We start from the raw sequence: 24857 nt of genomic DNA on the forward strand, positions 1-24857 counted from the left end.
TTTGATATTTGATGAAAAAAGACTGTTCTTGTTTTCTTGCTTCTTCAGAAAAAAAATATACCATTTTAAAAGATAAATTTATTTATTTATTTATTATTTATTTATTTTACTGTGCTTCTAGACCGCCCCCTCTCCCAAAAGGGACTCGGGGCGGTGTACAGTCCATGCAAAGAATACATCAAAATACAATAAATAGAAAAATTAAATATGTACAGTTAAATATGGAGGAGGTTAAAAATAGAATTAAAAAGAACTGTACAGTTAGCCAGTATATATAAATATAATTTTAAAACCCCTTAGAAACACACAAATTAAATTAAAAACAATACCCCTAAAATAACCAGTTAATAGTACGTCTACCAGGAGGTAACAGTTGTAATTATGCCAGGCCCGCTAGTCGGAACAAGTGAGTCTTCAATTTTTGCCGGAAGGAGCGGAGGTCAGTGGTGGTTCTGATGTCGGGGGGAGGTCATTCCAGAGGGTTGGGCCCATCACAGAGAAGGCCCTACTCCTTGGTGTTGCCCGTTGGCATTGCCTAGTGGACGGCACCAGGAGAAGCCCCTCCCTGTGTGAGCGAATTGGCCGCAGGGATGTGTGTGGGAGGATGCGATCCCGCAAGTAACTAGGTCCTGTGCCATGGAGCACTTTAAAGATGGTAATCAAGACCTTGAAACGCACCCGAAAAACCACAGGTAGCCAGTGCAGCTCGTGCAGGAGAGGTGTTACGTGGGAGTACCTAGTACTCCCCATCACAGCCCGCGCGGCTGTGTTCTGAACTAACTGCAGTCTCCGGGCGTGTCCCAAAGGCAGCCCCATGTAGAGAGCGTTGCAGTAGTCCAGGCGGGACGTCACCAGCGCATGAGTGACCATGCGCAGGGCATCCCGGTCCAGTAGGGGGTGCAATTGGCGCACCAGGCGAACCTGGTGGAACGCCCCCCTTGCCACGGCTGCCACATGGTCATCCATTGACAGCCGGGCATCAAGGAGGATGCCCAAATTGCGCGCCCGTTCCACAGGGGGCAATTGTTCGCACCCTATGGCCAGCGATGGAATTAGCTGGCTGAACCGAGGTGCCGGTAGCCACAGCCACTCAGTCTTGGAGGGGTTGAGTTTGAGTCTGTTGTCCCCCATCCAAACACCGGGACATCACTTTGACAGCCTCGTTGGGGTGGTTTGGGGTTGAAATGTACAGCTGAGTATTATCAGCGTACTGATGGTACTCAACCCCAAAACCACGGATGATCTCACCCAGCGGCTTCACATATGTGTTGAACAGGAGAGGCGAGAGGACCGACCCCTGTGGCACCCCACAAGTGAGTGGCCTCAGGGTCGACCTCTGCCCCCCTGTCAACACACATTGCTTCCGGTCGGAGAGGTAGGAGCCGAACCACCGCAAAACGGTGCCTCCGACTCCTATCCCCTCCAACCGGCGTAATAGGATACCATGGTCGATGGTATCAAAAGCCGCCGAGAGGTCTAATAGGACCAGGATAGAGGAACAACCTCTATCTCTGGCCCTCCAGAGATCATCAACCAACGCGACCAAGGCTGTCTCCGTGCTGTGCCCGGGTCGGAAACCGGACTGGCGTGAGTCTAGATAATCGGATTCGTCAAGGTGTCGTGGAAACTGCTGCGCCACCACATTCTCGACAACCTTCGCTAGAAAGGGAAGGTTGGAGACTGGACGATAATTAGCTAGCTCCGTTGGGTCGAGTGAAGGCCTCTTAAGTAAGGGCCTCACCACCGCCTCCTTCAAGGCAGTTGGTAAGGATCCCTCACCCAATGAGGCATTCACCAGGCCCAGAAGCCAGCCTCGAGTCACCTCCCAAGATGCCAGTACCAACCAGGAGGGACACGGGTCCATTAAACATGTGGTGGGTCGCAGCCGTCCACGCAACCTGTCCAAATCCTCGGGGGCAACAGAATCAAACTCCTCCCAGAGTGGTCTCACAAGACTCACTGTTGGCGGCCCGTCCGGTCCACTGAAGGGGGCCCATCCGCTCCGGATCTGAGCGACTTTGTCCTGCAGATATTCCCCAAACTCCTCTGCTCTGCCCTGCAAGGGCGCCCCCTGCGTCCTCTGTGATAAGAGGGAGCGGGTCACCCTAAACAGGGCGGCAGGGCGGTTATCAGCGGACGCAATAAGAGCGGCACAATATCTATGTTTGGGTGGAATATGCATAAAACACATACACTTTCTTTCCTGACTTTTCTGCAAATATGCAAAATGATGAAGAGAAAAGGCTACAAAAAGTGGGTAATGCGGCAAAATTGAACTGGATGAAATCATGCATCTCTCAGTATAAGATGTAATAATAAGTATTTTTAGTTGCACTGAAGCATGCCCTTTCTACTACAGGTAATCCCTGGGTTATGAGCGTTCCCTTAGTGAATGTTCAAAGTTACACGATAAGTGCTCCCTAGCATTTATGAAGTCCCGTAACTACGAATAATGCAGCACTATGGCAGTTTTTCGCCTTTAAGAAAAACTGCAGAGGGTCTGCAGCATTCGTCCTGCACTTTGCTGGTAAAAATGGATAACCCGCCCCGCCAACGCTCCAGGCGATGCTTGTGTAGGCCTAAACGAAAAGCACATGCAGCTGGGAGGCTGGGTGGTCTTTGCATAGTAAGTAACCCAGCACGGTAGGTTGGGTGGGGGAAAAGCAATTGTGGGGTGCATGTGGGGGTTTGGCGAGGCCTTGGGTGGTCTTAGCCCGCCCCTAATGGCCTTCCCCACCCTGAAATACCTCATGTGCACTTAACAAGTCTCACATTCGATTAACGAATATGTGGGAGAAAGGAGGGAGTGTCCCATTCAAGAGCGCGTTTCACTCCCACAAATCCTTGGGTTACAAATGGAACGGGCAGGGTACATTTGTAACTTCAGGACTGCCTGTATCACTAGCATGTTCCTACATTGCCTTGTTTCTTTAGACCAGGGCTGTCCAATTTGCAGCCTGGGGCCAGATGTGGCCACAGCCACACCTGATTTAGCGTAGGGGGAAATGTCCTGATATGACATGTGACACCGCCATGATGAGACGGCTTTGACACCTGTTTTAGACAGTATATTTTTCCACTAGCACAATGGAGGGTAGTAGTTGACCACTCTTTGCATCCTTAATTGCCCTTTTGATTATTCTTTTTACATTTTTTTAAAATGGCACTTTCAGCTTAATTTCTTTCTTGTCCTTCTCTTCCAATGTCTTCTCTCTTTCACTCTGACATACTTATTCAGTGGTTACAAAAATAAAATGAGAGTAGGCCTACATGGTGAATAAAGGGTTTTAGGGTTAACAAAATGTACCTCATTTTAAAAAAAAATGTTTCTCCGTTTTGAGTTTGTTTGAAATAGATATGGATAATTTTCCTATGGCAGGAGAAAATTCCTTCACTAATTGTTTATTTTTTCCTCTTGTTCCACTAGGGGTACAATATGAATTTTCATGTAAACATTCATAAATGTGGAAATGCATAACCTTTCCGAGGAGTGATTTGTATTTAATGGTATCCAACAAGCAGATCATCACTAGTAAATCAGATTTTTCCTTTCCCCTGCACTCCAGCATACCACCAAATCAGCTACGGAGGTTAAGAGACCCACAGAAACACATTTTGAATGCACTGGCTAAGGGAAAGGGAAAAAAAGGAAAATTGCTTTTCCAAGAGTAGCAATCCATGGCATAGGGTATTAGTATATTTTTAGTTCTGTAGTCAGCAGCAAAGCATTCTTAAGTTAGAATTCACATAAACATAATTGTCACTCTATAATTGAAGCAACAAAATCTTATTTGTGCAAAATAGCTATATCCCTACAATATCTACAAGCACATCTTATACAATAGCAGTGCTTTTAATTTTTTTCATCACGTCCAAGACCAGGAAATCAGTTAAAGACGGGCTTCTTCCAGCACAATATTATCATTTACATAAACCCTCTTTGAGCATTTCTTTGAACGGGAGGCTTCAAACAGAGTAGAGGATTAGGCATGAACATCAGCTCCCCCTTCTCATATACTTTCTGACCTCCTCTTCCTGACTTTCACATTTTATCCAGAGGCTCTGAGAGAGAGTGCTCTATGGAGACCCATGCTCGGTTAGGGGGCAGGGCTTCCTGTTCAACTGCATAGACTATCTGCTTTCAAGTCCCTGTGCGTTGGGGCAAATGTTGAAGAGAACTACAGCCTTTGCTGCAAATTAGGTTTTTTGATTGCTTCTTATAATATTTGGCTAATTGAGACCAGGCCCGACAGCAGCTTCCACACAGCTTCTAAACACTCACCTTATTTTGAATACTGCTCATCTAGTTTCCGTCAGTCAAAAGAGGCTGAAATCACTGACTTTCTCATGACCGTACTGTTCATTTTATTCATTTTGGCAGGCCTACCGTGTTTCCCTGAAAATAAGACAGGGTCTTATTTTCTTTTGACCCCCGAAATAAGCACTTGGCCTTATTTTTGGGGAGGTCTTATTATTTTTGAAGTGCAGGAGGCGGTGAGCGTGGTCACCTCATTGCTGCTGCCCTCCTGGGAGGGCTTATTTTAGCACATGCGCTCAAAAGCCCGATTGGGCTTATTATCCAGGGAGGTCTTATTTTCAGGGAAACAGGGTATTGTTCTTTCAGTTCGGGCTGAAATTGTACTGGGCATTGTGCTATTGTTTTCTTAGTCTTGATATCAGCCCTGTACTCCTTAGATGTATAAACTGATATTTGTCAAAAAGTGTACATGCAGTTTTTCTAAGTTTTCATTGGTTACATTTTAATATACATACATGCAGTTGTCCCCTAATGACTGCCCGGTTTGACAGCTATTCAAAACTTTTGAGTGAGTTTTAAAAGAAATAGAAACATAACCTGAGCATCGCCAATATTAATCAAGGAATACAGGGTTTCGTTTCTTTCCCTAACTTAGCACATAAAATAAATGGTGTTTCCTCACTTGCAAATGAAAACAGCTGCCAAATAGGAATTTGTAAAAAAAAATATGGTTAAAATATTCTTTATTAAAGGAAATTCTCTTCTCCAATTCTCATCCAAACATGTCATACAATAAATAAGTAAAAGTGAGATAGAAAATTAATAATAGTCTTCTCTACCTTTTCATCCCTTCTCTTTTTCCCAGAAGTGGCAAATACAACTCACAAAGAAAATTAATTTCTCCCACTTCTCCTTTGTTAAGAATGAACTGCCTTAGATGGCATAAAAGCAGAGGAATCACATTCAGATGAATGAACTAATAAAAAGTATGCAGGTATTCAAGCCGAAGGCTGCTGCAAAAGCAAACTGATTGAGGGCTTTTTTCTCATGGGAGGACAGATAGGAGACCTGTTACATTTAATATATACCACCCAACAACTGAGTGAGGCTTGAACACTATTATGTTGTTACGGTAAAAAGTGGAAAAACAGGTGCTCTGAAAAATCATCTTTCTTAATGACACATGAGGACTAAAGTATTACTCATAGGATAGAGCCATCTTGATGGTCCTTGCAAAATCAGTCATAAAATGCTTTGGCTGAGCCTCTTCTGCAAGATCAACCAGAAAAATCCATTCATGACCTGTTGAGAACCAAGATATAAAAAGGAAGAAATCTGCTGCCTCACAGGTTTGCATAGACAAACCATTTCCCTTCGTTTCTCCAATCTTCCAGGACGATCTGATTTATTCAAACCCCATCCCATCAAATTCTAGCAAGGAGGAGCCTGTCAGCTTAGCTGCCTTTTCCTCAACAGCTGGGAAGTAAAGAGACAAAATGGTGTGACAGGGAGGGAACAGATGCTGAGGCATATCCTTAAAACTGATTTACTTCAACCCTGTCCTTGATCAGTCTGTTATTCATAAACCTCACCTTTTATTGTAAATGTTACGCTATTTCTCTTTAAATGTGCCATACAAAAGAATGGCCTTAATACATATTCTCCACCCCAGATGTAAAGGATATCATCTGCATATTACAAGAACAGGCAGATGCTTTCCAGTACTTTCTTTTTCAGCAAAAAGACAAAACAAAACATAATTTACATCCAAAGCATAGCATTAGACTCAAATTTTGACAGCAAGTCTCAGAAATTCTATTAAATTCCTAATTGGGGAGAAGTCACTCCTAGATATGTGCTATTATGTTTTAATGTATAAAAGCCATATTTTAAACAAATAAATACACTGCAACTCAAAGGGGAAATCAATAGTTTAAATGAATAGATTGGTGAGAGATGTATAGTAAATTATAAATTCAGCCACTCCTGGTACTCTAGCATTCTAAGCAGCAAGTGCTCCTTCACAAATGCTTTTCGGAACAACATGGCAATTATCACTCACACACACTCACACTCACACACTCACACCCACTTCACAATGAGAATCAAGAAAATTCTGTCAGGCTTTGGGTTCAGAGATCAAGGTCTTGAAGACTCTTCAGATCAGAGCTCAACTACATCATTTGTTTAGCTGCCTTTAACACACACTCTTACCCCATAGGAAAAGTACGATATGACACATTTAATTGCCTTTCAGGAAAGATTCTCAAATTTTGCAAGTGAATGGAAAAAGTACACGCTCGATAAAAAGCAGATCTATAATCTTGTCTCTTTTTTGCCAATAAAGAAAACAAGACTTGAGAAATCATGTTCAATTGGTCAGTGTTTCTAATGGCACAACAACAGAGATCAATGGCAGTTCTAATTATTCATGCCTTCTATCATTTCTGAGGACAATATGATTTGCCTATCCTACAGACTGAATTAATGATTCTGTTCAAAATCAGAATGACTGTTCTTGAAGGTTCTCTAATTTATATCTTGAAATTTATATATTTCAAGTATTTGTATATCTAATGAAAACAAATAAAACACCCAGAAGCCTATTATGTATTTTTATGATTACCTTAACATGTCTGCAACTGAATATATATGATTAACATTCAGTTCCAATGAGCTTTATGTCAAGTAATGTAAAATTGCGTTTTAATAATTTAACTAAATTTCTTAGAAATAGAGATTGTACTTGAAGCATTTTGTTTTCAAGCCTGATATCTTTCCACTACTTTTTTTAAAAATTAAAATATTTTTTTAGAAAAGTAGATAGAGCAAAGAACTTGATGGACACTAATGGAGATGATGACAGTCACATTAGCAACTCAGATACCATGTTGGCACAAGAAACCTAGTTCATGACAACACATTACAGTATTTATCACTTGTATATCAAATCAAGAATTTTCAGAAGAAATGCAAATAGCGCAAAAATACTAATAAAACACTTATGGAAGTTAAACAGATAGTTGATAGTATAACTTGGATTTTGTGGAAATGGGAGGAGGTCAAGCTGGATGAAATTAAATCTAATAAATGCAGTTATTATAAATGCATAAGTGTTTCTATATAGTTTGATAGTCATGATAATGAAGTGGCATCAATGGATATTGACTCTTATGTAACACACATTTTGATTTTCCCCAGGATGGTCTTTCTCAATCTTTGTTTCTGTCCTGCTTTTTCAATGTTCAATTTTCACCTACTTACAGTGTTACAGGATCATTGATTGCACAATTCTCATCTTTGTAGGTGTAGATATGTCATGGCATTTGAATATTTTCAATAGTATAACATACATTCGTCTATGGCACATTGTTTGACTGCTAATTACTTTACTGTTGATAGTTAATCCTCTAAGACAGAAGTTCCAGTAAAGGAGAATATTTGTAGCTCCAGGTTGAAATGAGGGGTCCTTGGTGCTCTCTGAGCTTGGTTGTTTTCTTGCTGACATTTCATTACCCAAACTAGGTAACACCATGAATGCTAGCCAACAATGATGATGTTACCAAGTTTGAGTAATGAAATGTCTGCAAGGAAACAACCAAGCTTAGAGAACACCAAGGATCCCTCAAGTTCAACCTTGAACTACATATATTCTCCTTTATTGGGACTTCTGCCTTATAGGATTAACTATCAATATTAAAGTACGGTAATTAGCAGCAAATAATGTGCCATAGAATAGTGGCCAGAGATTAGACTGCCATAGACAAGTCAGAAATTATCCACCGTTTCAATATTTTCACTTTCAGTTCCAAAGCTGGTTGCTGACTTACTGTACATGTTGTCATTCACTTAGTCTTTGTACATTTAATTTTAATCCCATATTTGTCACTGGACTCTTTGATTTTCATTATCAAAGCTTGCAGATCCACTGCATTTTCAGCTGTCAGAGCAGTAGAATCAACATAACACAATTTCATTTATCAATTTTAAAACCATGCTTCCGTCCCTCCAGCTTCCCTCAATATATAACTTTTCCTTACCTTCTTTGCCAACCCGCAGCCACTCTGTTTCACTGTGTTACTCTGTATATATATATATATTTCTGAGAACAATGAGATGTTCTGGGATTCTCATTTTCCCACCTTCCACACTTTGACATAGTTGATACAATTAGAAGTCTTTCTATAGTCAATAATAGTCTTTTTTATTCCTCAGTTTGTTCTAAAGCATATTTGAACCTCTGGCATATCCATTTCCATACATGGCTTTAATCTGCATTGGATGATCCTAAGCATTATTTTGCCAAATCTGAAAATATATTATATGAAAGTTTACACATATTGTTAAATCTCGTTAGCAATGGTATGCAGTCTGATTTTTTCCCCATCTTTGTGGGTGTGTTTTTTATTTGCTGCTTATTTTAAAAAGTCCAACTTTTTTTCAGACTTCTGAAAAAGGTTTTTAAAAAACCAAACTATTTTAATGAATAGCAGGAAGATGGTACTCATTCTGGGGTCTAAATCACTTCTCAAAATCATTTTTGAATCCTGCATTGCTCTATCCCAGTGTTTCTCAAAGTGGTCCGTACCGCCCCCTTGGGGGGCGTTAAAGAAGTGCAAGGGGGCGGTAGGAAGTTCCGCCTTACATGGGGGCGTTGAATGTACAGAAGGGGGCGTTGAACAAATTCTATTTATTACTTGTTCTGCCGGACTCACACAGCAGTCATTGCGTGCGGCACGTGGGCAAACCTGCAACACCGATCGTTGCTGTTGGAAACATGGCTTTCATACGAGCGAATGTGCACTTCCTTAGTCAGTCTTGGGTCTAACATTGCGTCCCCAGTAGCGCAAGGAATAGAAAATTCAATAAAATCCCATAGAATGCTGATCAAATTTCTATGGCTGTGCTACTGGGGGTCTAGTGTTTGCCGCGCGCAGTGTGAGTCAGCCTCCTTTCACTGCGCCAGGAATGGAGGCTTCCCCAGTAGCACAAGGAATAGAAATTTCAATAGAATCTCATAGAAAGGTGATCAAATTTCTACGGTATTCTATTTAAATTTCTATGGCTGTGCTGTTGGGGTTGCTGGGTCTTCTTCCTTAGAGTTTAGGCGTCCTTGGCACATCTGACGAGCGAAAATGTCAGTTTCAGATACGTCCTTCCCTTCTGTCTGAACAGCCAATCACGTTACAGATCGTCATTTGTGTGTCAGACGTCGGAGATGCCCAGTAATTACTACCATAGAGTTATGAATAGAATTTCATCAAATTTCTGTGGTATTCTATTGATATTTACATGTAATACATTTTGCAATTTAATACATTTTGTATATTATACAATTAAATAATCTTTAGGGGGCGGTGGCAAATCAAATTGTGTCTTAAGGGGGCGATGGTTAAAAAAAGTTTGAGAAACACTGCTCTATCCAATACTCACGTACACTCACAAGTACAGAGATATACTATTATGCCCATGCCTTCCTGGATTTATTGTAAAACATCCCCCCCCCCAAAGTAGAGCATCAAATCATCATCCAGAGTCATTACTATGAGGCAGAAGCCTTACAAATTGTATTAAAAAATACATGAATCTCATCTGCAAAAATCCCCAGAGATCACCAAGAGCTACACAGTCTTTGTTCCCCCCTAATGATTCAAAGGTATTTTTGCATTTTGGATATGGCAGAAATAATAGAACTATGTAAAAATGTTGCTTATGGTTAGCCAGCCACAAGATGCAGCATCCACACTTTTACTTTTTCATGTTCAGGTTATCTTTGAAGGAGCCTCAACAATAATGCTTCTTCCTCCCCAACTATTCATATTGTTTCAAAGCACACATTTAGCAATTGTTATGGGCTTCGATTAACCACCTGCTGTATCAAACAAGTGTTCTGCAGGCACCTTGTTCTCTGAAAAGGAGCAAAGAAGAAACCAACTTAATTAATTCATCATAAGCAAAAGCAAATCTCCTCAGTTTATCCGCTAACCAACGGTATGCATTATTCAACAGCTTAGCCCTAGCAATGAAGACACACAGAGAAGGGCTGGCTAGCCATTGGGACCAGCTTTAAATGAGAAACAGACTTAGCAGGGAGCTAAGCAGGGCTAGAAACTGTTTGAGAGCCTGAAAAGATTGCTATATCTCTATACTTAATGGATCTACCACATATTATGCACACTTTCTCACACATGTTATGCACATAAATATGCACATAGAATAACAAATGCTGATTTCTCTATTCCTCTAATGCTAGCTGCGCCTTATAGACCAAGCATAATTAAAGGTGTTTTTTTTTTCTTCCCCTGTCATTTTTTTGGCTTTAGTCTTAAGCTCAGCTTCATTGCAGAAATGTAAACACAATTCAGGAAATCTCTGTAGCTGGTTGGTAAAATTCTCCAGCCCTGTTTCAACAGGCACAGGTTGCTGTTAAAACTGCAGGGAAGCAAGGAGATTTTTGGATTAACACTGACACTTCTGGCAAGCCCAGTACAAGGGAAGCTCCTGAATCAGAAACTTCAAATGCAACATTTTACTCAGAATTTGTCAGGCCAGGTACAAAAATAAAATACGGAAGGGAAAAAAGCAGTGTGTCAGTACAACCATAATGGTTTTTTTTTTGTTGTTTCAACAAAAGAAAGGAGGGGGGGGAAGGAAAGAGTTTGTTTGCCTTGGTTTTTTCAGTTAAGTAAAAGCAGTGTAAGCTTTTGAGATCCATGCTATTAAACTAGGGATATCACTGAAGCGCATATACAATACAAATCTTTCTGACAATTTTGAAGTATAGAAACAAACATTAAAATATAGAAATGTGCAATGCTGGATGTGTATATGTCTGTTTTTCAGGGGACAGGATTTATCATGCCATGTTTTTAACATCAGTTCACATATACCTATGCATACATATACATCAAAGCCTACACATACATACACACACGTGTGCACACGGATACACATCAAAACTAACAAGCAAGTTTAAATTTCAATAGAGAAATCCATAAAATATCCACTGTCATCCCAGGCAAAAATGGACTCCTAAAACTCTTGATGATGAAAATACTGTTTTTCATTTGCTTATTTCTAACAAATATTAAAAAGGAAGTTTCTGAGATTTTATGAAATGTTCTTGTCTTAACATGCATACAATGCAGAAAATAGCTTTAAAAGATCTAAAGTGAAGGAAATCAAAACACATGATTGGACTGATGGTTTTTGCCCCCTGTAAATGTTAAGTTTGTTTATATCTTTATAGGGTTTGTGTAATATAGACAAAGTTCATGCCCACTGAGATATTGTGCTACAGTATGGATGGCAAAGATAAAAAATGTATGCGCCATCTTAAACTCAATCTGTGCCAGAAGTGCTGGTTCTCATATACAAAGAGATCAGCTATGGGAGGGGAGTATCGAAGAAGACAAACTAACTTCATGCTTTTGCAGTGTTAATTCTGCCCTTTTTGTGTATACATACACGTATTTACAGAAGGGTCAGAGCTTACAACATAGGGCTTTTTTAAAGTTATTTTGACAAAACCATTGGATACATCAGATACCTCTGTTCACATATTCTATTTAATCTACTAATCAGGAGGAGACTTAATAGTGAAAAGTACTAGAAAATTCACATTTGTTGTACTTTACCACTGTGTTTTAATATTTCAAGTCTACCTCGTATGTTCTAATGATAATTTGCCCTCTAAATTCATGCTTCTTGAAATGCAAGTATACCACTACATATTTTTTCTACAATTCTAACACACATTTACTATTTGGAGATGCATTATTTTCCCAACCAGTTATGGTACACCCTGGGGAACTTCCTCTGAATTGCCTGGCCACACATTAAAGTGGTGATTTGTCATCTCAGAACTATTGATTTAAAAAAAAATAGGCTAAGAAACCACTTCCTGTTCTGCATCCTATAACCATATGAAAGTGCTTTGGCAGGTGTACCCTTTATACTTATCCATGACAGTATGGTCCTACTTTACCAATTTATCCCATTCAGTACAGCTCATAAACATCAGCTGTACATGTTAAATCACACAGTCTCTGGAGCAACCTGACAGTAATCACTGTTTTTAGCAACTGCTTCCCACGTTGTATTTTAACAGTGTTATGAGTACAGACTCCACAGTTTCAATAGCAATTGTATTTCCCCCCTTTCTGCCACCTCTTTCTTTTCTTTGTTTGTCATCTAGCTTACTATTTTATGATCTTTCCTCTGGACTAATAAAAGAATAAGCCCAACGAGAATTTTGCGTTTGTATAGTTAGCTGAGTTACATCTGTGTAGCAAACAAACCCAAATATTTGCACATACTGCATATCCCCTAACAATATATTAAATATGGGAACCAGTTTGGTGTAATGGTTAAGGCACCAGGCTAGAAACCAGTAAAGCATAGGTTTTGGTTCCATTCTAGACAACAAAGCCAACTGAGTGACCTTGAGCCAGTTATGTTCTCTTAACCCTGGGAAGGAGACAATGTCAAACCACTTCTTAGAAAACTACTTGTCCAGGGAGCTGCCTTGGATAATTCTGACTCAAAGGCAATGAACAGGCTTGTGTGTGTGTGTGTGTGTGTGTGTATGTGTGTTTCATTGTCGTGACATTGAGAGTTGGCAACATACAAGTTTCATGAATAATAATCATTGTTTCAGAATGAGGAAAGCACACCTTAGACCTGCTGACCTTAAGACAACAATAACTGAATATCACCCCAACTCTGACTTGTTCAGTCTATATTTGCTTTCAAGACTGTATGAAAAGTACCATTCACAGGAAAACTCAAGTTCAATAATAAAGATGGAAGATTAACAGAATTTCCCAGAATTAGATCATTTCAATACTAGAAGAAAATGTACTGTATTTGTTGTCTGATTTTGTCATTATAATTAGCCAGGTATTTCAGTTTTTATTCTTAAGATTACCTACATCCACACTTTATAGCATCATCCAATCATCACAATGACAACATGAACGTTTGGCCATGCTAGGGATGTATCTGATTGATGCTATAAACTGAGAGTATGGTTATTCTCTTAGCCCCTGGTTAAATGCCACAAAGGGGCAGAGTAGGAAAGTTTAAGAGTTGGCAAATATATTGTGTAAAGTCATATTATTTAGAACTTTGCAGTACTTCAGATATAATTTCAAAATGATATTTTAAGCCCTGTAGGACTGCAAATATTGCAGCTCATTAAAGTAGCCGTGCCTAAAACGGTGGCAGAGAGGTGCTTTAAAGTGCAGCAGGTAGATGCTATATTTGCAGTCCTGTGCATGCCAAAAGATTTTTTCTGGAATAAAATCAGAAGATCTGCCCAACCTTAACCCTAATAGATGTTGCCACTCAAAGCAGTATAAAGATCTTAACCTTTAAATAATATTGTTTTAATGGGTTTCTATGCTCTATGCTTTACTATTAGACTTGTAAAAATGGCATGACAGACTTATTTTTTTTAAAAAATATGTTTCTTTCTGCAAAGAAGAAATTATACTGTGCATAAACACAGACTGCCTGCTCTTCACTCTACTTTCTTGAATTGTGAGTCAGCAAAGCTGTCACTCATCCAATTTTTGAGCATCTCTATCGTACAACATGGAAGAAACACTGATATAAATTAAGCATGTGTTTTGATAAGACACCAGATGTCTTTGTAGTCCCCCTTTTTTCTCATGTTCATTCCAAAGAGAGCTGCAATCCAAGTTATCTGCATGTACTGTAGAGATGAGCCAAATCTCAAACTAGTCAAAGGACTTGAATTCACTGATGGAATTCACTACTTTTCTTCCCAAAAACCACAATCAAGTGTCTGAGAAGAACTGAAGGCAATTGCTTTTTTAGAAGCAGCAACAAGAAGGGAAAATAATTGTCAGAACTCACATTTTGTTTTCCTTGCCTACACAGCAAATGCTGTCAGGTTGCCAGCAAGAAGTGAACAGCAAGCTTACTTAAATCTGCCAGGTTCAATGTTTTTCTTTTCTTTTATTCCTGAAATGTACTTGATTAACACAGGCTGCTATATCCAGGATACAAAAGTCTAGAGACGACCCTCTACATGGTTGCAAAAATGTAGCAGAAGCTAACTCTCCTACCATCCAGTGGTTTTTCTGGATTTTCACAAATTCTATTTAGTAACCTTAATCAATCAGCTTGAACAGTTCTGCTCCTGCCAGCGATTAGACTCAATCATTCAGTATATCTACTCTGTGCAACCTTAGTCGTCTCAATTGATAAGATAGAATGCATTTCAGGAAAGCTAAGAAGAAATGAATGATAAGGTGAACCTCCATATAAGCCAGTGTAGGATTGTTACCGTGTTTTGTTTTGTTTTTACCATTTATCATATAAGTGAAAAAAAGTATTCCTTCAAGTAACCACAGCAACTTTCTAGTTTATTGGGACTGATGAGATCTGAATATAACAATTCCTAGCCTTGGATGTTTCTGCTTCTGGCAAAAGTTTTGCCCAACTGTTCTTCTCCAGCCTCCCTTGGGTTCAGATCCTGAATCAGAAGGCTTTTCAGAGGAAGTCCTGATTCACTCCTCCATTAAACTCATTTTGGAATACTTCCAAGTAATGAAACTAAACCAGAGAAAGTTAATTACTATCCAATTCCATTTAAATACAAGGAATTTATGATCAGAAAGGAAAGAGTTCGCAAGATTAAAGGAGAAAAACAGAAAAGTGATGTGAAAAGATTAAACAGAGAGATGCAAAGCAGACCTTACAATATCCGATTTTGGAATAGAGTGTGTTTTATCACAAACAGGACATAATAATTTGCCTTCCCTGCAACCACTGAAATCCCAATTATCCCAAACTTTTTGGGATAGTTTGGGAAAAGTTATACTATTTGTGATTCCTAAACATGTAGTACTAGGATGTCCAACATCCTGGGTTGGGATGTGAATCTTGTGAATTGTATACCAACATGTGTATACAAATGGACTGAACCAACATTTTTTGAAGGCTAAAAATATGGGGCTGAGAATGAGGGGAAAGTTGTAGTTATAATTTGATTTTTATAGCTTTCTAACAAACAACCAGACTGAAGAAATATGCATCTCTACATGCTGACAGAAGCTGTTTTAACTAATTCCACCATGACCTTTCTTGATAGACAAAGACTTAGATTCCTCCTCTTCCACAAACACTATAGTTCAATATTCTTCAACTGGTATGATAGGGCTACAGTATGATAGGGCTACGGAATGATAGGGCTACAACTCCCATAGCTGTTCTGAATTTTAGGAGTTGCAGTCCCAATAAACTAGAAAGTTGCTGAGGTTATTTGAAGGAATACTTTTGTTCACATATGTGATAAATGGTAAAAACAACAACACGGTAAACAATCCTACACTGGCTGATATGGAGGTTCGCCTTATCATTCATGTCTTCTTAGCTTTCCTGAAATGCATTCTATCTCCTCTATTTGTTTTCAACCTGTGAATACCTCTCCATCAGATTGAAGGGAGAATACCTCTAGAGGTCGCCAAACATTAGCAACAATTAGGAAAGGTGTACAACCTTTATCAAGGAAGAATAGAATTTGCTTCTAACAGGAGTTGTTGCTAATGTTCCAGGTTTGAGACAGTGCTTTTCCTTCTTCCTTACCTCACGTTGCTTCTTCTGTTCAGGAAATAGCAATGAAACTAAGAAACTCATGCAGCTTCTAGTACCAGTTGATTTTCCATTCCAGCTTCACAACCCATTGGATTTCGGATGTAGGGGGGAAAGGGGAGAGGAGAAGGAGGATGTCCTATTTCTCCCTTGATATGTTTTCATCTCTGCATTTTATCCTTTTTTTTCAGATCAGCTATTTTCTCTCTCTTTAGTACAGATACAGAAACAATTTCTACAGTTTTAATTCTGTTTCCCAAGAAGAATCTACCACAATATCAGGTACACCTAGGAATCTGTAGTAATTGCTTCCACTAAATTTTTAATTGAACTTCAACATAATAAAATAAATAAATAAAACAGAAAAAGGATGGACAATAGTCATCATTTATGTGGATTAATTTAAAAAATGCTTGCAAGTGGGAGTGGAAGAAACAAATTCAAATATATTTCCAGCATTATCCTTGGGATAATACAAAAATCTTATTTAAATGAGAGCAAGTTCCCTGGACCTCAGCCAACTCCTAAATAAAGCAGGTAAAATATGCAGAAATAAGGTAGCTTATAAAGCACTTGTCTTCCAAGGCTGTATAAAAAAAAAAACATGACTTGTAGGGACTTTATGAACACTATAACTTAAGTATATTAAATCAGAGCTCCTTCCTTACATGCTATCTCCTAGATGTGTTAAACCAGAATTTCCATTATTCCCAGCCAACACTACTAAATAGTGTTGGTCCCAAATGGTTGCTAACTCTAGTCCAACATATATGGAGGACAACAGATTGGGTAAGGATGCAGTATGCAAATGTTTGATGCTGAATATTCAGGTTCACATTTAATTAAGGGAACACATTGGAAGTTTCACACACAAAACTATTATGGACTGACATCTACCTATATAAAAAGGTATCTTAGCTGCATTTCAGTCTAGAAATATAAAACTTGGAAATTTAAAATGATTTAAAAGTGGGAAAAAACAATTTACAACAAAATTGATTTGATTGATGATTTTATATTATTTAATATAATATGTAGAGTGTAGAATGACTATCTTCAGAAATGGAGTGATTTCCCTGGATTAAGAACCCTGAGATTTGGGTGCCACCCCTTTCAAGAAACTCAATGTCCAGAGGCTGGAATTCCAAGTGTATCATTCCAGTCCTTAGGAGTATTGTTGCAGGCATTTTATCTCCTGGGACCATCATCCCATCTCAAAATATCTGCCTATCATGCATGGCTGGCATTCTACTCCAAAGGATTACCCTTCTATTTCTATTACCCTTGTTTCTAGTGCCAAGATTAAGAATGAATATATTAAGTTCGTATTAAAGGACATATTTAAAATAACATTTAAAAATCAATACGGTGAGAGTAATTTAAGTCATTTCTCGGCCTCAAACCAAATAGGTGTCTAATCAATAGTAAAGATCAGACTTATGTTTTAAAATGTTAATAAAAGAAAATGAGAAAGATTCCCAAATGCTGTGACCCATTTCATTCCCTTGCAATATCTTACGTTTATTTGTTCCCTATTTGTACATGCATTGATCTCAGGGAGCCTAGTCAAGTAAATAGGTTTTCTCATCTTCCTAATTATTTCCAATGGATTTTTCGGATCACTTTTACAGTTTCCAATCCATATACGTGGCCCTTCTATGACTTTTAGGTAGGCTTCAGTTAGTCAGTGCTTCTCTCCCTCTAGTCTAGAGCAAACTCTTCCTTCTAAGGAATGGTTTGTCATACTAGCCCTGGGTAGGGGCAGAAGAAAAGCCTCCTCAACAAAGTTAAAAACTAATACCAGCTTTCTTGACGTCTTTCCTTTCAGGCCACTCCTGCATGCCTACATTCAAATTCAGATTGGCATTGCTTCTCCCTGCTTAGCTTGGCTTCCAAAAAAACAATTTAAGGCAACATTTGGTTTATTTATAGTTTAGCAGGTTTCATGGAGCATATCCATTGTGGTTTGTAAACCATGACTTATGGCTTTTAACATGTGGTACAAACTTAGCCAATGGAAGTTTATGTAATGTACCCTGGCGAAGCAAACCAGGCGTTGTGATTATGGGAACGCTTTCCCCCAACCCATCACTCCCCACCAAGCCACACGCGGGGTTCTTTCGTAAGTGAGGGGTTTGATTATTTTTTCCCCTCTCCAGAACCTACCGGGAGGCATTAACTCCACTGGCTTATTAAATACGATTTTTCCTCGTGTCGAGAGAAGAAAAGCCCGAGGAAGTCTCGCAGTTCGAGTAAGAGAAGCTCTGATTCTGGGGGTAGCAAAGCAGGCTTTGAATGTGGGCAAGGTTGGGGCGACGACCCCCCCCCAAAAAAAAACCACGCCGGGGCCCAAAATCTGGCACCGCCACAGCACAGACCCTCTTCCCTTCCCCCTATTTTCCCGTCTGCCCTCACGCCCTCAACCCAGCGTAGCGAAGAGTGAGAAACCCATAGCCGGGGAAGAAGCATCCTGCCACGCGGATGGTGGGTTCGATTAGTTCTAGGCCAAGGGAAGCCGCGGCCACTGAGAGGTGCGAGCAGGCGGAGGAGGGCCAGGAGCCAAGAGACGGATGAAGGAAGGATCTCCCCGGCCACCTGCCAGGGCCAGGAGTAGACACACACACACACACACACACACACACACACACACACACACACACACACACACACACCAAGATAATCACCCTCCCCCCCCAAAAAAAATCCCAATCCTCTGGTGGCGGGCAGCGCTCTCCCTGGCACTCACCCCTACTGGAAAGCAAGGCTTTGCCAATATCCCCGCTGGCCGGGTGCAAGCAGGCCCTCCGCTTTAGGGCTGCTTATAACAGACTAAAGGAAAGTTTCTTCCCTTCCTCCACGGTTCCGATTGGATCCCTCTCTCCCTGGGGCACCTATTCGGCTTCTGCCCGCTTCCCGAGCCCAAGGACCCTTTCCCCGCGCCACAGCAAACCACCTTGGGCTGGTCCGCGGGAAAAAAAGAAAGAAAGCGTGAGCAGCACCCACCGTGTCCTCCCCGCAAAGAGACCGGAGACCGGTAGATGGAAATAGGCACGGAGTGGTGCTTGCTGCCATGGAAATGATGCTCTTGCTGAACCTGCGAAGAGGCGGACGAAGAAGCCGGCAAATCCGCGCCGGAAGAACTCCGCGCCGAGCTTACGATCCATCCCCAGACGAGGGAGCCCATCCACAGGGTCCACGCGGGACAGCGTCCTGGTGCTGTTCTCAAAGCAGCGCGCCGCATGGTCAAGCGCACGGAGCAAAAAGCCGGAAAGAAGATAGAGGGGCACCTACGGGCCGGGCAGTTCAAATTCCAGCCGGGAAAAGAGGGTCAGGTTCATGATGCCAAAGTCCCCATCCTACTCGGCTGCGGGGTGGGGGGAAAAAGGGGGAAGAGTCGCTTCCAAAGTGGGAGTTGCGCGCCACAATGGAGCGGGCGGGGAATGGGTTAAAACAGCCGAGCAACACAGTGAGCGAGCAATCGAAGTCAACCGCTGCTAGATCCCAAAGGGTAGTTTGGAAGGGTTTTTTTTTGGGGGGGGGGGTCAATTTCTGGAGGAGGAGGTTTCCTTCAGACGTAGCAAGCTTCTAAGAAGGACCAACGGAACCACGCATACTAAGCAGGGAAGGATGATCCTATTTTCTCATCTGTCGCGTTCTGTCTCCAGGTTCACACGATCCACCGGGATTTCCCCCTACCTGCCGTCTCACTTTTAACTGGAGAAAGGGAAAAAAATGGTTGGAGGTGGTGGGGGGTGAGGGGAATGCAGCCAGAGACCTTAGAAAGATTTTGACTTCGCCCCACCGGTTTATCTCAATTCCAGGTGCTGTGGCTTGGTTGCTTCTCCACGGATAAAGGTTGCACTGCGGGGATGCTTTAATCTCCTCTTTCACACCGACACGCGCCGGGGAACCCACACACACACAGCAACGGATGGGCACTCGACAAACTGAACCACCTTATCCTCGAATGCGGGGCGGCAGCGGAGGAGGTCCCGCAGCGTGTGCGCCCTACAGAAAAAGTACCTGCCAGATCTTCCCGTGGAACTCAAATGGAGCAAACTGAAGGAGCAAAGAAAAGGAAAAAAAAAGGAGAGATAGAAAGTCCAGCATCCACAAGAGAAATCAGAGTCGAGCCGTTGTCCCCTATCTTTTTTTCCTCTCTTTTTCCCCCTCTTCTCTTCTCTCTCTTTTTCTTTTTTAAAAAGTGGAACCAAGATGCTCAGGGTTGCTCAATTAAAGTGAAGGCAGCTAGGAAGCCCAGGTTAAGTGAAGCGAGGACTTCGGGAACCAAATTCACAAATGGGCGAGCCGGATGCAAATTGAATCACTCCAGAGAACGAATCAGAATAGCCCAAACACCCTGCAGAGGGACTGGCTGGTTCCCGAAAAAGGAGGGGTTGAAGTTGGAACCTGCAGTCCCACCCCCTCCATTCATATACAGCTTCTACAGTACTTACGGTCTCTCTCTTTCTCTCTCTCTCTCCATTCTGATTAGCGGCGTCGCCTTAAATCGTAAAACTTAAATATAGGGAAAGTGGCAAGGAAAGTAACCTAAACCGTTCGTCACGTTTAGCTTCCGAACGATGATGATTACAAATTACTGTTGTCAACTACAACCGATACAGATCGGTGGAGATATTGCTCCTTGGCTGGCTCAGGACACCAGTTCAGTAGACGGGTTTTTTTTTAAAGAATAATAATAGAAAGGAGCAATTGATATTTTGGAGCTCATCAGAATTTCTAATGCATTAGTCACCTTATCCTTCAGATTATCATCACTTGGTGCTGAGGGTGAAAATTACACTTTGGCATAAATGGGGAGAGTGGAATTATAGGGAAGAAAATGGATTGAGTTTTCCAGCGGTTGAACATGTCTTACGTTCTACTCCTGTCTCTCCTTTCTATCAGAGTTGTGAGAAGGAGGCATCATCCTTCCCACCCCTATCCCAAACAACAAACATTACAATCAAGATTCCAATTTTTACAATAGTTTTTAAAGGTGACAGGAGCTCTGCTTCCATAGGTAGAGGGAGCTATCAACTCTTTCACTGAGTCACAGAATTACAAGGTGATCTATTAACTAGAACCTCAAAGGGCATTTTGGATCCATGCCACATCCATGTTGCACCCTTCCCCCCCCCCCAATGGACTCTCTGAAATTACCATTTTATTGTTACCAAAAACCAAGGGAAGAGGAAGAGCTATCACCTTGTTAAGGCACGAGACAGAGCTGAAAACAGCAGGAAAAGGGCTTTGTGCTGGGAGGACACAGGGCAAGGAGAGCAGAAGACCTAGTTTCTCACACGAGTAGACTGCAGTTTTCTCCAACCCGATGTTCTCCAGATGAGTTAGACTATAAGCCTCATTACCACCAGCTGGCATAATTCTAGCAATGACATTAGTTCACTGCTTTAATTTATGCTTTAGTGCATTTTCTACCAGTTGTAATCGCAGTAGCCAGTTGGAGAGTTTTAAAAAAGAGTCTGGATAGAATCAAGCTTTCACAGTCACTAATACTAATGGTGGCTGTTTATTAGTTCCTGAATTTTAAGCACCAGCTCTATATGTTGATCTTAATTGCTGGAAAGTGGGAGTGTTATTGTCCAACCTAGGTTTCTGATTTTCCAGAACCACCACGATATTCACCTGATCTTTGTGTCATTTAGAATGTTGGACAAGGTAAAACTATGGCCTGAATCACCACAGGAATTCTGATAGTTTTAACTTAACTTTTAAAATAAGTTTATGTTCTTGTGTTTATTTTTTTCTCTCTACTTATCCACATTATGGTTTACTGGGTGGGGGGAATTGGCATCGTATTATAAGGCTATCTAGGGTCCAGACAGAAACAGGGATTTTGAACTGAATCTCTGGTGTCTTAACTTAGCAACTTTTTTCTTTTCATTTACAGAAACTGAGAAAGCATCATTTGCTGAATTTCTTCTTGTCACTTTGCTACTAAGTTGCTGCATTAATGTGGTGTTTTATTTTGTTCTGGTACGTTTTTGACTTCACACACTGTTTTGTCTGAATTGTTTATCTGAAACAAAATCGATTGAACATTTTATACAGGCTATTCAAGCTATTCAACTGGAGTGCTGAGGAAAAGTATATTGTTTTTCATTTACACCGTTATCTTACCACTGTTGCAAGAGATATCCATGCTGTACATTTTCCCCCAAAGACCACTAATAATTATTTAGACGCAGGAAATGACATGAGAGAAAAACTTCTCCACATTTATTGGGCCTCAACCAAATTAATTTAGTTTCTTAACAGTTGTTCATCAAAACAAACATATAACAGGGGAAGAGATAGAGGGAGCTATAGAATATCTAGTGACATCTGTAATTGTCCCCTGTCAATTTCTCAATTAGGATCTTCCTATTTCTCCAATTTGGCCAATGTATTGGGCTTATATAACTTTGGAGAGGGAAGATCATTCATAGTGTTCAAGTGATGTGCCTGTCCAGACACTGCAAAATTTCAAAACAGAGGGCAAGGTTAAAATGATTTAATTTAATTTAAATGAACATATTAAATACAATTAATATGATTATTTCTCATGTGTTCTATAGCTTGACTTTACCATCATTGTAAACATTGCAGTTCAGCCAGAAGTAGTATCTAGGGCTTCAAGGGCTACACATAGCTCTATATTTGCGATAGAGAAATAATCATTATCCATTTTAAAATGTTCTAATGAAGAAAGAACTGACAGATGAGCATGCAGTATAAAACATTAATAGAAAGGTGCTACATACCAATGCATTAAAAGATAAATCCTCTGCTTGGAGTGCAAGGTTAAAAGATGTAAGTGTATACATATTTAAATAAATGTATATGATCACTCTGAAATCTATAACTTGTATCATTTGGATTAGAAAGCTAAGGAAACAAAGAAGTTCACATAAGTGCAGATAAACAGCCAGTTAGCAAAAAAGACAGACTCTGTATCTCCATCTTTTCATTCTCTTACTCCCAATATGAATTCCCAGACTTATGTCTTATTTTTTTTTCATCATCTACACAGAAATCTATCAAGTACATAATCATAAAAGTCAAATGAAAATATTTAAAGAAAAACGAATTCCTAAATCAATAGTCAATTGAGTTTAGTTTTAGATACATAAATAAATAAAATACAATTTTAATACTGTTTTATTAAGAATGTAATAAAATTGAGGGACACTGTTTTTGGGAAAGGAAAAGGGGTAGGTATAGGTGTTCCTGAAGATCTACACAGTCACTAGGAGTTATAAATGATTTGATGGGCACATATTAAAATGGATAGCAGAGGAAAATAGAAGGAAGGAAGGAAGGAAGGAAGGAAGGAAGGAAGGAAGGAAGGAAGGAAGGAGGAAGGAAGGACCTGAATATGTTATCATATTCATCTAAATCTGCCTTTATATTTTTTCTATTAATTTGTATACCAACTCTAATATCAACAATACCAACAAATAGTATATCTTGTAATATTTATAGCCATCCCATTCCCAAAATTAAACCTTGTTTAATATTGGCATTCTATGATAACAAATAATAATCTTAAACTCTTTAATTCATTTCTTTTCTTTTGCTGACTGGGAAAAATATGGAAATTAAGTATTCAGAATGAAACTTAAAGTTCATCATTTCCACACTCCTCTTTTTTGAAAATCCAAAAACTCTGAAGGAAGAATCCTATTCTTCAAATTCTCAAATAATGCAATGCATTTAATATCCAGGGTAAATGTATTGCAGTGGATTTAAAAAAAAAACATCATGCAAGAAGTAATTTCAAAAAGTTCTCAGTATGTAATGCTGACTTTCAGTGACTTAAATGGTGAATTGTAATCTTGCTTTATGTAGATTTTTCCTATTTCCTTTTTTCAAAATTAAACTAAGATTGTCAATTAACACATATATTTATAGACATTTAAAAAATGTGAAAGAAAATGAGACTTTCTAGCTAAGTAAGCGGTACAAAAACTTCACATTTTGCCTTACAGAAACTTTACTAGGATCTCACTTATCATAAATGTTAGAGAAGTTCTAAAGCTTCTTTTACAATGTTGTATTCCCCAAACAGATTCCTGTTTCTCTGATTTTTATGCCCATGTCTCTCCCTATGGAAACCAATCAGCACAAAGAAAGATAATATCCATTTAAAAGCCTGGTAAAATATTGAAGAAATGGTGTTCCCAGGAGGATTCTCATATAGACAAACTGTGCAAGTTTCTCCCTGAAGCTCTTGTTACAATATATATATATATATACCATTTTTTTGGAGTATAAGACGCACCAAGGTTTTGAAGAGGCAAATTAAAAAAAAGTTTTTGCACTCCCAAAAGGTCTCCCAAAAATGGTCCATTTTTTTTTTTTTTGCAAAAACAGGCCCATTTTCTTTCAAAAAGAGGGCATGAATAGCCTTTAGGAGGCTTGTGGAGTGGGGGATGGGGGGGCAAAAACGAGCAAAATACAGCCTGTTTTTCACAAAAATGGGCCCGTTTTTTGTCAGAAAAAGGGCATGCATACCCTTTAGGAAGCTTATAAAGTGCTCCTAGGGGCAGGTGGGGGGCAAAATTGAGCAAAAAACAGCCCATTTTTCGCTCATTTCTGCCCTCCCCAGTCCCCAGGAGCACTCTTCAAGGCCTTTTTGGTGAAGGCGGTGGGGTTTCAGGAAGCAAAAAATGCTGTATTCAATGTATAAGATGCACCCAGATTTTCAGCCTCTTTTTTGAGGGAAAAAAAGTGGCCTTATACTCTGAAAAATATGGTACTTCCTTGTGAATTGCTCTCCATGGTACTGATTCTAAAGTTCAGCATCTTTATCTGATTTCTTTGAAACTACTGCAATCCTGAATCTTGTCCTCTTTTTTGTCTCATCAGAGAATTTACCTCTCACCCAACCATCTACTTACTATAATGAGGTAAGTCATGATGAAGGCGGAATGTTCAAGAACTACTTAAAGTAAGTAACTCTCAAGCACTTCAG

The 24857-nt window shown here is 40.0% G+C and overlaps 1 protein-coding gene across 6 annotated transcripts in view; it reads right to left on the minus strand.

The window, feature by feature from the left end:
• NRXN3 (neurexin 3) overlaps nt 1-24857 on the minus strand; it is a 1287124-nt gene that overhangs the window by 443134 nt on the left and 819133 nt on the right. For 2 of the 6 annotated variants that reach the window (XM_081936222.1, XM_081936221.1), the window contains exon 1: nt 18884-20136. The exons of 2 other annotated variants lie outside the window; for them this stretch is intronic. In XM_081936222.1, the coding sequence (XP_081792348.1) occupies nt 18884-19121 (238 nt within the window). In that variant the 5' untranslated portion in view covers nt 19122-20136. Of the gene's footprint in view, nt 1-18883; nt 20148-24857 lie in introns of those variants that run through there. 2 more of the 6 variants (XM_081936223.1, XM_081936220.1) reach the window with 2 other exon arrangements.

Source organism: Natrix helvetica (genome assembly GCF_964273705.1).
Source record: "Natrix helvetica genome assembly, chromosome: 1".
In the NCBI taxonomy this organism is placed as follows: domain Eukaryota; kingdom Metazoa; phylum Chordata; class Lepidosauria; order Squamata; family Natricidae; genus Natrix; species Natrix helvetica.